This window comes from Arvicola amphibius, chromosome 1 (genome assembly GCF_903992535.2).
Source record: "Arvicola amphibius chromosome 1, mArvAmp1.2, whole genome shotgun sequence".
In the NCBI taxonomy this organism is placed as follows: Eukaryota; Metazoa; Chordata; class Mammalia; order Rodentia; family Cricetidae; genus Arvicola; species Arvicola amphibius.
The window spans coordinates 133,271,643-133,284,066 of NC_052047.1; the positions used below are offsets into that span (position 1 = coordinate 133,271,643).

General features: G+C 45.1%; 1 protein-coding gene across 1 annotated transcript in view; it reads left to right on the top strand.

Moving 5' to 3' along the window:
* The window catches only part of LOC119827348 (deleted in malignant brain tumors 1 protein-like), a 115,910-nt gene that overhangs the window by 26,071 nt on the left and 77,415 nt on the right, over positions 1 to 12,424 (top strand). The window contains exons 10-14 of the mRNA XM_042054182.1: positions 3,434 to 3,499; positions 6,670 to 6,729; positions 8,898 to 9,215; positions 10,070 to 10,334; positions 11,160 to 11,335. Of these exons, the coding sequence (XP_041910116.1) occupies positions 3,434 to 3,499; positions 6,670 to 6,729; positions 8,898 to 9,215; positions 10,070 to 10,334; positions 11,160 to 11,335 (885 nt within the window). The remainder of the gene's footprint in view (positions 1 to 3,433; positions 3,500 to 6,669; positions 6,730 to 8,897; positions 9,216 to 10,069; positions 10,335 to 11,159; positions 11,336 to 12,424) is intronic.

The following is a 12,424-nucleotide window of genomic DNA, read 5'->3' on the forward strand; positions in this document are numbered from 1 at the left end:
CTACAAGTTCTTCCCTGCAGAATGCTCTCTAGTGCTTTTCCTTCTGTGTGCAGTAGGAGGAGCTCAGGCTCAGCAGGTCCCCAATCTCTGAGCAGCAGGCACCCAGCCCTGTCTTGCTCTTGAGAGGAGAAAGGAATCAAAGTTCTTGGACCCAGTAAGCCTGAGCTCTCCACGAGGAACCCAAGAGGGGATGTGAAGCTGGGCAAGAATGGTGCCCAGGGGGAAGGGCATGCACGAGGGAGCTATCAGCACATCCTGGACCGAGGTCTCAAAGATCCTGGGCAAGGCAAGAAACTCAGGTCTGGGCCTTGTGTCAATCATCTTTACAACTAGGCATTAGCAAACTATAACCCATCGCCTGCTTGTTATGAATAAAGTTTTATTGGAACAGTAAGTTACATATTAGCTATGGCAGCTTTTGCCCTGTAGGAGCAGAGCTGTTTACTATCTGACCCTTCACAGTTTTCTAACCCTGTGATTTAACCACTGAGAGGATCGAGTTTTCTTATCTGTAAAATTTTCTTACAAGGTTAGTAAATATATTTCTATAACAAACAGACAAAAAAGTCCTGTAGAGTTTGGTGATATGGATCAGTTGGGAGCGCGCTTGCCTACCATGCATGACAATCATACACCAGCACTCCACAGCAAAAATATCAAATACATAAATACGAAATTTCTATAATGGACGCAGACCCCTTGGCTGTTCACAGTTCATGTTTGTGTGCCCACTTCCAAACAAAAGAGAGAGGCCATATTAAAACGCTTTTTAAAAAATAATATAGCAAAATAAAACAGAGTAAGATAAAACAAAAAAAAATCACTTAGCAGTTGAACAAAACAAAGAGAAGGAAAAGAGCCCAAAAGAAGGCTCAAAATCTGAGACCCACTCTTCACACATCCAGGAATTCCATAAAAACACTAAACTGTGCCAGGCAGTGGTGGAGCACACCTTTAATCCCAGCACTTGGGAGGCAGAGGGAGGTGCATCTGTATGAGTTCGAGGTCAGCCTGGTCTACGGAGTGAGCTTCAGAACAGGCTCTAAAGTTACAGAGAAACCCTGTCCTGAAAAACCAAAAAAGGAAAAAAAGAAAACAAACAAACAATGACAACAAAATGAAAAAGCCCCAAACCAACCAACCAACCAAACAAACAAACAAACAAACAAACAAACAAACAACCAACCAAACAAACAAACAAAAAACAACAAGCAAAAACAAAACCCCCACTAAACTGGAAACCATACTATACACACAGAGGACCTAGTGTAGACCTGTGCAGGCCCTATCCATGCTGCCTCTGTCCCTGTGAGTTTATATGAGCTTTGCTCATGTTGCTTTAGAGAGTCCTGTTTTCCTGGCGTCCTCCATTCTTTCTGGCTCTTACAATCTTTCCATCCCATTTTCTGGAGTTCTCTGAGCCCTGAGGGGAGGGATTTGATAGAGACTTACCACTTAGGGCTGAGTGGTCAAGGCCTGCCACTCTCTGCATACCATCTGGCTGTGGGTCTCTGCATTTGTTCCTATGTGCTGCAGGAGGAAGCTTCTCTGCTGATGCCTACGCTAGGCACTGATCATATTTGTCTTTCTGGGAAGGAGTATCAAATACATAAATAAGTAAATTCTGAAATGAATTCAGACCCCTTAGTTGTTTACAGTTTACATTTGTGGTTCACTTCCAAATGAGAGGGAGAGAGGGAAAGAGCGAGAGTGAAAGAGAGAGAGAGAGAGAGAGAGAGAGAGAGAGAGAGAGAGAGAGAGATCACTAATATTCTTGACACTCTCATCTGAGTGACTGATAAAGAGTAAATCAGAAAGTGAGAAGTTGTGCCTGTTCAGCTGACATCACTCTGCTCAGAGCTGACTCCTGGATGCTGGGCTTGGACCTAACTCTACTGCCTCCAACCCCCATGGGCCTCATAATGACTTGTCACCTCTTTGTACTTCACTTATTTCTTCTGAAGATGGGACACCACTTCTTTTGACCACTGCTAGAAGGACTAAGTCAGAGAATCTTTAGAGCTTTTAGCAGAGAGCCTGGTGAACGGCTAATGCCTTCTGGTGTGACCTGGTTTAGCAGCGTGGCCCTGCTCTGAGGCAGATAAACAGTTGACGTACAATTCCCTGGTACTAGCTACAGCCACCCGTCCCTTCTCCCTAAACCACTGCCATTCGCCAGCTTGCTTTCTTCTTCGATGCATTTATTTGCCTATGCTGGACATTTCACGGAACCACAGAAAATCCAACACATCATGTCCAACATGGTATCAGCAAGGCTGTGTGACTCCTTTTAGAAAATTTAAGTGGAAAGGTAATAAATTATCTTGCAGCAAACTTGAAGCAGCGAAAGGTCTTCCTCATTCTCCTCCCTATTAAACACCCCCCAAGTCAGTTTCCTTGTCCTGTATCTCCAATCGTTCCCCCAACTCCCCAAACTGGAAAGAAGACATGACCCACCCACCTGCACCATCAGGTAGGTCAACGAGTCATGGATCAAAACAACAAAACTGGGCTGTGGTACACAGCACGCGCCCCGTCCAGCCTTCTAGACCTGCAGAACGGATGGGCTGATCTCCAGGGACGGGGAAGGTGGACCGCTAAGGAACAAAAGGAGAATGTGTGATGCTCAAAGTCACCTGCAGTGCCACACTTTTACCCCAAGGAGGGGTCTTCATCTGTTCTACTCGTTATCTTTTTGTCCCTACACAATGCTTGCCACACGTTAGACACCAAAGAAGTATGTATTGAACAAATCAAATGGACGCAGAGGAGACAGTCGTTTGACTCCTCTTGATGCCCCCCCGCATTTTGACTCCCAATCCTGCTAGACAGAGGGACACAGAAGTTAATCACTTTGTAAACTGTGAGGAACCTGATTTGTATAATTCCTTCTTTAGAGAGTGCTGTAATGTTTCACATGTGGATGAAGCAAGTCATTTCTGACAAATGTTTTGTGTGTTTTAGGATCGCTGGATGGTGAGAAGTCACCAAGTGTCCTGTCAGGTAAGAGCAGTGCCTCCATCATCAGTCCTGCCATGTGTAGCCTCACCAGCTAGACGGACTGTGGAGCAGACGACTCACCAGATTATATAATGTCCTCTGGGGTCACTGAAGACAACCAGTGTTCTCATGGATACCGCGGCTTTCCTAACTCTGGTCCAGTTTCTCAATGACTTCCCAGGGATCGTCATTGTTGTCTATACCGGATGAAGAGGAGGGAAGCACTTAGGATGGCAGGGGTCTTGCTGGGTAGCTTTCTGTCAGCTCGGGTTTCACTAAAAAAAATCACACAGTTTGTGAGTCCAGGTGGTGGGTTAAGGTGAGACCAAGCTGTGGTCCTTGTCAGGTCCTAGTGGAACCTTTCTGTGATGCTTCCTGTGTTTGTCTTAGAGGAGGACCTTCAGTTCTCACGCCCGTTTCCGTATCATTCCAGTTCCACCTGTGGTCGACTCAGTGCCCCTTAGTCGAAGGGTGCAGGTGCCTGGGCTCAGACTCCAAGGTAAGAGAGCGTCCCATGATCCACAGCTGGGGATCGTCAAGAGCTCGAGTGGGAGCCAAAGGGCAGCTGGAGGTTGCTGAAGCAGAGGAGAAAACACCACAGTGGGAGGACTCACCATCCTCCACACCTGGCTCTCAGTTGACACCTAAAACCTCACCCCTTACCCCCACCCCACCCCAGAGGACTTTGGCACCTGCAACCTTTGTGGTCTTGCTTTTCTGGGGAAATGCTGTAAAGTTCAGAACACACACACACACACACACACACCACAAACAGATCCCCTCACAACCTCCCTGTGCCATTACCTAGACGTGTTCAATGCCTTATGTTTCATCTGACTGGTTTCCATTCTTACCAAGAAATGAGCCAGCTCAAGGTGAAGTGTCCATCCCCGTTGGCTAGCTTTCCTAGTTCCGAAACATGCTTTGCGTGCTATTGGGAGAGAAAAGTAATCAAAAGTCATCCCTAGCTGTGAAATGTGTGCACTACCATGGCCTGGCGAAATATGCCCTATTGGTGCAGTAGTAGCCCAAAGGGCATGGGATTAACCAGCCCCTTTCTGATTAGACTTAAAGCCCACCCACAAGATGGAACCCATGCCTAGTACCATTAATAGACAAAATAAGTAAGCAAATAAATAAACAGATAAATACACGTGTGACTGTCTAGGTCACAGGCTCTAGGGAAAAACTACTATTACTACTATAGTATTAATATTATTATATAGTAATAAACTGGCCCCTAAGTTCTTACCTTTATATCCATATGCTAGTATATCTTCCAATCCTCACCAGAGAAGTTTTCTTTTATAGTAGATAATAATACAGAGGCCTACAACTTGTCAGTGTGCATAGAATAATAGACTGTGGAGTGCCCAGCTCTAAATGGAACAGCTCTCTCAAGCCTCCTCTCCACAAGGTTCCCTGGTCATTGTAGTAGAGGGGATGGAAAGATCGTAAGAGCCAGAGGTAGTAGAAAACAGCAAAACAGTGTTGGCTTGACATGGCACTGGTATTATACACATGGGCTCAGTGGCTTGAATGCTTACACAAGACCTGCATAACACCAATCCAGACAATCCCAGCATGGATGTGGGAGGGGCTTGTGAAGTTCCATCTCTGCCTGAGCAGCTGCTGGTATCTGGTAACTGTTGGGAGTGTGGGGGCAGAGTCAGTTTTCTTCAGCAATGTGGTAACTGTGAAGCTCCAGGGGATGGACCTACATACACACAGTCAGCAATAGCTCTGGCCTTCAAAATGCACTCTTCTGACAATGTAAACAGCACAGATTTCAAACTGCTTATTTGGATTTTCTATTACAGTGCGCGTGCGTGTGCGTGTGCGTGTGCGTGTGTGTGTGTGTGTGTGTGTGTGTGTGTGTATTCATGCCATGCTATGTGTGTGGAGGACAGAGGAAAAACTTTTAGAAGTCAGTTCTTTCCCTTCACCAAATGAAGCCCGTGGATGGAGCATAGCTTCTCAGGCTCAGCAGCAAGCACCTTTACCCACTGAGCCAGCTCATCCCTCCACGTGTGCTTATTTGAGAGTAAATGACGATTTTTGTTTTCCAGAATTGTTAGATCATAAACAATACCTTTAACATCTGTCAAGGGATAACAACAGTTGAAAAGTTGTGTGTGTATATGATTTCAGAGCGTGTCAACCACTCAAATACCATGAGGCCATCTTAACCCCACTCTAGCCCTTTATCATAGTGTAGTGCCTTCCAAACTCCTCAGAGAGAACTACTCCCCTAAAGCCCATTAGCCAAGCAATCAGACTTTAACAAACGAGCCTTTGAGTGGACATGCTTTTGCATTCAAACCATAGCATTGCAGATTCAAATGGAGCCCAGGATTCCACTCATGGCCTCCTTTTTTTTTGTTTGTTTTTTTTTTTTAAGGCGGGCTCTCACTTCATAGCCTGACTGGCCTAGAACTCTGTACACAACAGGCTGGCAAATGTTGCTGTAGGTAGATTATACCTCAATAAAGATCTGGCTGTCTCTCCCTCTCCTGAAAACTGAGATTAAAAGCATGCATTATCACACTTAACTGGGCTGGGATTCTTGTATAATATTTAATGAGTTATTCAAGTAATTCCTGGTGTCTATTCTTTTTTATTGGTAATATTAATTCTTTCTCTGTTATTCTAATTCATGCTTTCTTATTTCTAAGCCCTATTTAATTGTATGGAGATGCCAAAATTTATCCACTCATAATTTATGGATGTTGAGTTGGTTATTGATTTTCACTGATATGAAAAAGCCACCATAAACACTCAAGAGTTTGCACATCATTTTCTAGCATGGCTACACCTTTTTAAGTTGCCATAAGGAATGTATAAAAGTTACAGTTGTTCTAAATCCTTGTCAACACGTTGTACTGTCTATATTTTAAGTTTGACCTTTATGGTCTCTCAAAGTCCACTCTAAGCAGACTCAGAGCTGGTGGCTCTTGCTTCTGCTCCTGCTCCAGAGTCTGGGGTTACAGCATCATCACATACACACTCCTGGCTTGATCCAGTTTTTGCAGTGTTTGCATTAGATAAACTTGCCTTTATAAAGCTCATTTTTAAGCTGGGCGGTGGTGGCGCACGCCTTTAATCCCAGCACTCGGGAGGCAGAGGCAGGCGGATCTCTGTGAGTTCGAGGCCAGCCTGGTCTACAAGAGCTAGTTCCAGGACAGGCTCTAAAAAAGCTGCAGAGAAACCCTGTCTCGAAAAACCAAAAGAAGAAGAAGAAAAAAAAAAAAAAAAAGAAAAAAGCTCATTTTTATTAATCCAGCAGCGTAAGGATCACAGTAGATCTCCCTGGGCTAGGACAGTAAAGCACACGCTAATTATAGTCAGAGAGATTGGAGATTATTTAAGCAGAGAATGGGATATTCAGGCAATGGGATGCTCGCTGCATCAAATGAATTCTATCAAGAGCTCTCTGCTGTTCTGTTCTATAAGGGCTGTTTAGGAAATATCAGTTGTCTACAAATAATCTATGAGCTCTAATCTAGTCCCAAAAGTCAGGCATTGTCTGTGGTGGTGTGAGGCCATCATTGTCCCCAGATGTCAATGCTGCCTCATCTTTTCAGAAATATTTAGCTCCTATTTCATGTTTTTGTGACCACAGTATAAACATTGTTGTAGATCTTCACGTTGATTTCCTTTACTCCCAAGGTGCCGACAGTTTGCCAGACCGCACTCCAGGACTAGATCCTGAGCCATACAAACCATCAGGTTGGTCATTTTGCTTTTCCTCCCGCCAGAAGCGAGAGGAGGGAGACCTTTGTGCTATGTGGCCTTTTAGTTTCTTTTCTGTTGCTGTGATAAAGACATTTTGACCAGAAGCAGTTTCGGGAGAACGAATTATTTCAAGTTACAGGTTATGGTCTGTCACTGAAGGAAGTCAGGGCAGGATATCCAGATGGATCCTGAAGCAGAAATCAAGGTTCCTTGCTTGATCAAGTTCACGCTTAGGTTGCTTTCCTAGATAGCCTAGGGCCACCTTCTCAGGGAGTGCTTCCTTTCACTTTGAGGACTTCAGCATCCTCTCTCTCTCTCTCTCTCTCTCTCTCTCTCTCTCTCTCTCTCTCTCTCTCTCTCTCTCTCTTTCCATTCCACCTATATTCAATTTCCCCTCTCCCTAAATGTATCAGTCCATAAACTGGCCTCCTAACTTCCTGATTTCATGGGGATTCAAAGATAAACTCATGAAACACACGATTTAAAGCTAGCCCTTTTATGTGAATGAGAACTTACAACATTTGTCTTTTGGGGGGCCTGGGTGACCTCACTAGGTGTAATCTCCCCATTCCATCGATTTACCTGCCATTTTCATGATTTCCTTAGAGCAGAGTCATGCCCAGTTACGTACATGGAGTACACATTTAGTGTGCGTCCATCGGTCAATGCGTATCTAGGTTGGCTCCATTGCCAGCTATTGGGAACGCAGTGGCAGTGCACACAGACGGGCAAGTGACTGTAGCAAGATACATAGTGTTTTCAAAAGAAGGAATGCATACGGCCAGCAAATACTTCAAAAAGCACGCAACACCCTTAGCGTAACCAGGGAAATGCCAATTAAAACTACTTCAAGATTCCACCTCACCCAAGTCAGAATGGCCTTCGTCAGGGACACAGAGGACAATAAATGCTGGCATGGGTGTGGTCAAATGGGGGCCCTGGCACACTGTTGGTGGGAGTGTAAACTACTACAGAAACTTTAGAAATCACTTTGGAAATTTAAGAAAAAAAAGACAGAAAGAAATAAAAGAAAAAAGAAATAGAATCACCATATGACCCTATTTTTACTTTTTTTTTTTTTTTAAAAAAAAAAAAACAAGTTCTAGCTCTGTAGCTCAGACTGGCTAAAACTCCATGGGAAGACCCCACCTGCCTAAGCCTCCCAAGCACTGAGATTACAGGTGTGTAACCTCATCCCAGGCTCAGTCACTACCCTAAGAAACTTTTAACTTACCTTTCTGTATGACGTACAGCTACCCACACAGGAAGTTTCTGCCCCTATACCATACCGCTCTCTTTCTTATTCCAAATATCCAAATAGAGTCTGACCCAGGTCAGCTGGGCACTGGTTTTTCTAGAGTCCATGTGAACAACTCTTGCCATCTTGGCCAGTTAGACCCCATTCCAGGATATGTGACCTCAATCCAGTGCTTCCTTAGGTTCCAAGCATAACAGGTTCTCTAGAAGGGGATCTGGATAAAGAAATGTTTATGTTACCTATTACCATGTAAGCCACCCCCAAAACACAGAGGTATGAAAGAATTCCCCCTTTTAAACTATTGCTTATGAGTTTGGAAGTTAGCTGGGCGGTGCTGCTGTGCTCGGTCAGACTTGCTGCCTGTGGCTTTGGTTTCCTCAAGCAAGTGGTTCACTGGAAAGTTGGCTGAAGATGCCGATCCTAGCATTGACTCCCTTACGTGTCTGGAAGAAATATAGCTGCCACTGAAGTGAATACAATGGCCAGCTCCATGTCCTTCACCATCCAGCATGCTCACCTGTGCTTAGTCACATGATGCTCCAGGGTGCCCAGGGCATAAGCTACGTCTGCACGCCCTCAAAGTCAAGATGAACCAAAGACCCCAAGCACAATGCCAACAGGGGAGGATAGAAGCTTCTAGCTAGGAGCATCTCAGTGTCACAGTGTAAAGAGAATAAGGAAAGAGAATAACAGCTGTTTCTGCAAATGACTCTTCACGGTGAAGCTGTCTTGAAACAGGGAGTAAATAAGGAAAAGACCATAGGTTCTACTGAGCAGACACAGTAGGGTAATTGCATAGGCTGCTTTGGGCAAGGAAAACAAGAACATAGTCTAGGTTGCAGATAATAGCCATCAGTGGGCTGAGAAGGCAGCTAATACTCCCTGCCTCCTCTTTCTTCCGCAGGAGGCTGGCTCCCTGTGCGGCTGGCAGGCAACCATGGGAGATGTGCAGGTCGTGTAGAACTCTTCTACCAGGGAGTCTGGGGGACTGTGTGTGATGACCTCTGGGATCTGCCGGAAGCAAACATCATCTGCAGGCAACTAGGGTGTGGCTGGGCTATCTCTGCCCTGAGCGAAGCTTACTTTGGGGAAGGTTCCGGGAAGATTCTCCTTGACAACGTGCATTGCAAGGGACATGAGGATCACCTGGAGGAATGCTCCCACATTGGCTGGTTCTCCCACAACTGTGATCACACTGAAGATGCTGGTGTCATCTGTTCAGGTAAAACCACATGCCCCTTAGAGCCTAGCCTCGGCCCTTCCAGGAGAACACCCTTCACATTTATCTTAGTTACGGGTCTCTGTGCTGTAGCAAAATATTAAAAACAAACAAACAAACAAAAAACAGAAGGAAGAAAGGGTACATTTTGACTCACAATTTGGGGACAAAAATCTGTCATTGTGGTGGAAGTGTGAATGAGCTTGTCCCATTGCATCTGATGTCACAGACCAGACAGGGGAGTGCTTTATACATTTATCCCTTTTATTCAGCCTGGGACCCCTCACCTGGAAGATTGTAGTCTTCCCTCCTCAGCTAAACCTTTCTGGAAACATCCTTATAGGCATGTCCATAGGTGTCTCCAAGGTGGTTGCAAATCCAGTTAAGTTCACAATAAAGATGAGCTAAGTATTGCATTATGTGTAAAAATAACCACGGAGCACATGCCAGCAGGCTACTGTCTCACCGCGGCTGTTTTCATGTCTCACTTTTGTAGATGCTGACTATGTAATGGGGACACAACCAGGTAGGAAAAATGATGTTTATGTGTGTGGTTTGCTGAAGGCTTGGGGAAGAGGTTCTGCTGGAAACTGGGTTTGTCTTATTTTCTGAGGCAGTGGAGCAGCAGAGAGACAAGACATGTAACCACCTGATTGTCCAAGAGGAGAGTAGACAGTGCCTTCAAGGTCATCTGGCCTAGCCCCACTACCTTTCACCCCCTCTGCTGTGCATCCTACACACAGGATAATTGATTCCTCAGACTTCTGTAGAACACTTTGCTCAGTCAGTTATGAGGTGCATAGAGACAGAGACCAATGGATGGGTAGAACATGATTGAAATGTGAGATCTGACCAAGGCACTTCCTTCAAGTGGGCAATGGCTAGGGAGACAAATTCTGTCCCAATGAGGCAGCTCTCATGTCTATTCCATGTCTCTGCCTTGTTTCTGGTACACCCTGGCCCCCAGAAAGCTTCCATCACGACTGGTGATCCTTCATCCTCCCTGGAGTGTTCCATGCTCAGTCTCCCCCTTTCTCATCAGACCTTGAGGTCTTCTACTGTCATGCTCTTAGATAAGTCTCAGCCAGAGAGTGAATTAAGAACAAAGCTGGGTGTCCCAAGGTCTGGAAAAAGTTTCAGTTACATCTTCCACTAGCTGTCAACCTTGCCAAGTGGGAACAATTTGATCCAGAAGGATAATCTGCAATGGATAATGTGACTTGAGAGTTGATAGAGGGGAGATGTTGGGAGCCTGGAGGAGCCCCCTGCATCTTTAAGATAAGACAAAGTATCTCTTAGCAACACTGAGTCAAAGGAAAGCTGAATGTGTGTATGATTGTGCTATTGTGCATGTGGGTGCACATGCACATATGTGTTTGTGTTTGTTTGTGTGTGTGTGTGTGTGTGTGTGTGTGTGTGTGTGTGTGTGTGTGTGAGAGAGAGAGAGAGAGAGAGAGAGAGAGAGAGAGAGAGAGGACAATCTTAAGGCACTGTCTATCATCTACCTTATTTTTTTTTTGAGACAAGGACTCTTATTGTCCAAGAGCTCAGTGCTTAGGCTAGGATGGCTGGCCAGTGAGCCACAGAAACCCAACTGTGTCTGCTTCCTTGGCACTAGGATTACAAGTGTGTGTCACTAAGCCCAGTTTTTTGTACACAGGCTCTGAAGATTAAACTCAGAATCCTGGGCTCGACGAGAGTCATCACTCTGGTCCTTGAAGTGCTCTGTGTTCTTATTCCTACATCCTTGGCTTATAATCCCTGGAACCTTGGGTTACTGAGGCTTTAGGAGCTAGAATTTCATGTCTTTGGCTTTTATTTTAAACTCTTAATTTTACAATGATCGTATTTTTATGTGTGACAAAAGAGTAATACACCAAAGTCTAAGAGCGATCTTGTCGGCTAGCACTGCTTGAGTATTGTACCATATGGCCTTTCAACACTCAGGTCACCTCTAGAGACTGGTTCAGCAGTCCTGGAGCGCCTGAGTCACTGTGTTCGCCACAAGTTCCTCAGTCTTCTCATGCACAGAGAGTGTGCTGTGTTGGCTGTTGGTCCACATGTTCTTTTTTTGTGTCTGGCAGAATCCTCATTTGTTGTCATGGATGAAACCATGGTTTCAGGTAAGAACTCAATGTCCTCTTTCTTATGCTCAAGGCTTAAAGGGATTCTTCAAAGAAACTGTGACAAAATGCTCCTACCTAGTCTAGGTCACCCCACTGAAATTGTTCTATGTTAAGAATACAAAGGAAAGGCCAGTGTACTTAGGGATACGATTTTATTTCCAGCCACTCAAAGGCGTTCCAAGCAAAGGAAAGGTGGCAATTCTTGTGTTCTCCAACCAGAGCACCACTAGTGAAGGTTAGACATATGGCCATTCATGTAATGATGCTGCCAGTCTGGGCCCACAGCCATTACTTCAGAAGGGGCCCACTGTGAAGAGAGTCCTGGCCTTCTCAGCCCTTGCCCTCCCCTTGCACTCCCCTTTGCCACACTTCCTTTATCATACACTCTTTTCCAGTTTCGGTAGTCCTGGGTTTTAGAACCTCTAGAGGGCATAGCATAGACTTAGCACCTTTTGTTGACACAAAGCTAAAATGATAACGATGCCTGAAGTGCCTGGCGGGTAGAGCCAGTCCCCACACAGCCAGAAAATCTGACAGGATAGCCAGTTGTTTACACTGCCATTGAACTAAGTGTTGGAAGAGACATACAGACAACCAGGTGAAAAACACAGATGGGCGGACAGTGGATGTAAAACGCTATCACTAACAGATGGGTAGATGACTCGGGCCATGTTTTTCTGCTAGAAGTATATGTTTAGCAGCACCGTTTCAAGACATGGCCAGTCACTTTCATCGACGTCCCACATAGGCTCAGTCTGAACTGGACAAACTGAAGCAGCGCTTTGCTCATTGGCTCTGTGAGATCATGAGATATGCATGGGCGGACATGGCTGACAAAAGTAATGGAACTCACAGCTAAGGAATAACGAGAGAGAAAGATCTGATCAACGCATGTCTTCCCAAGAGGGAGCTGAAAGTGTCCGTAGAGATGAGAATTGTTTCAAACTTCGGACCCATGTATGCCAATAGCTTAAGTTTGGAAGATACTTTAGAACAGTTTATAACTTTAATAATCCCAAGACATGCCCACCAAGTGCTGAGCAGAATATCTCTTTTTGGAAAAGGTATAGATTATACAATTAGTAA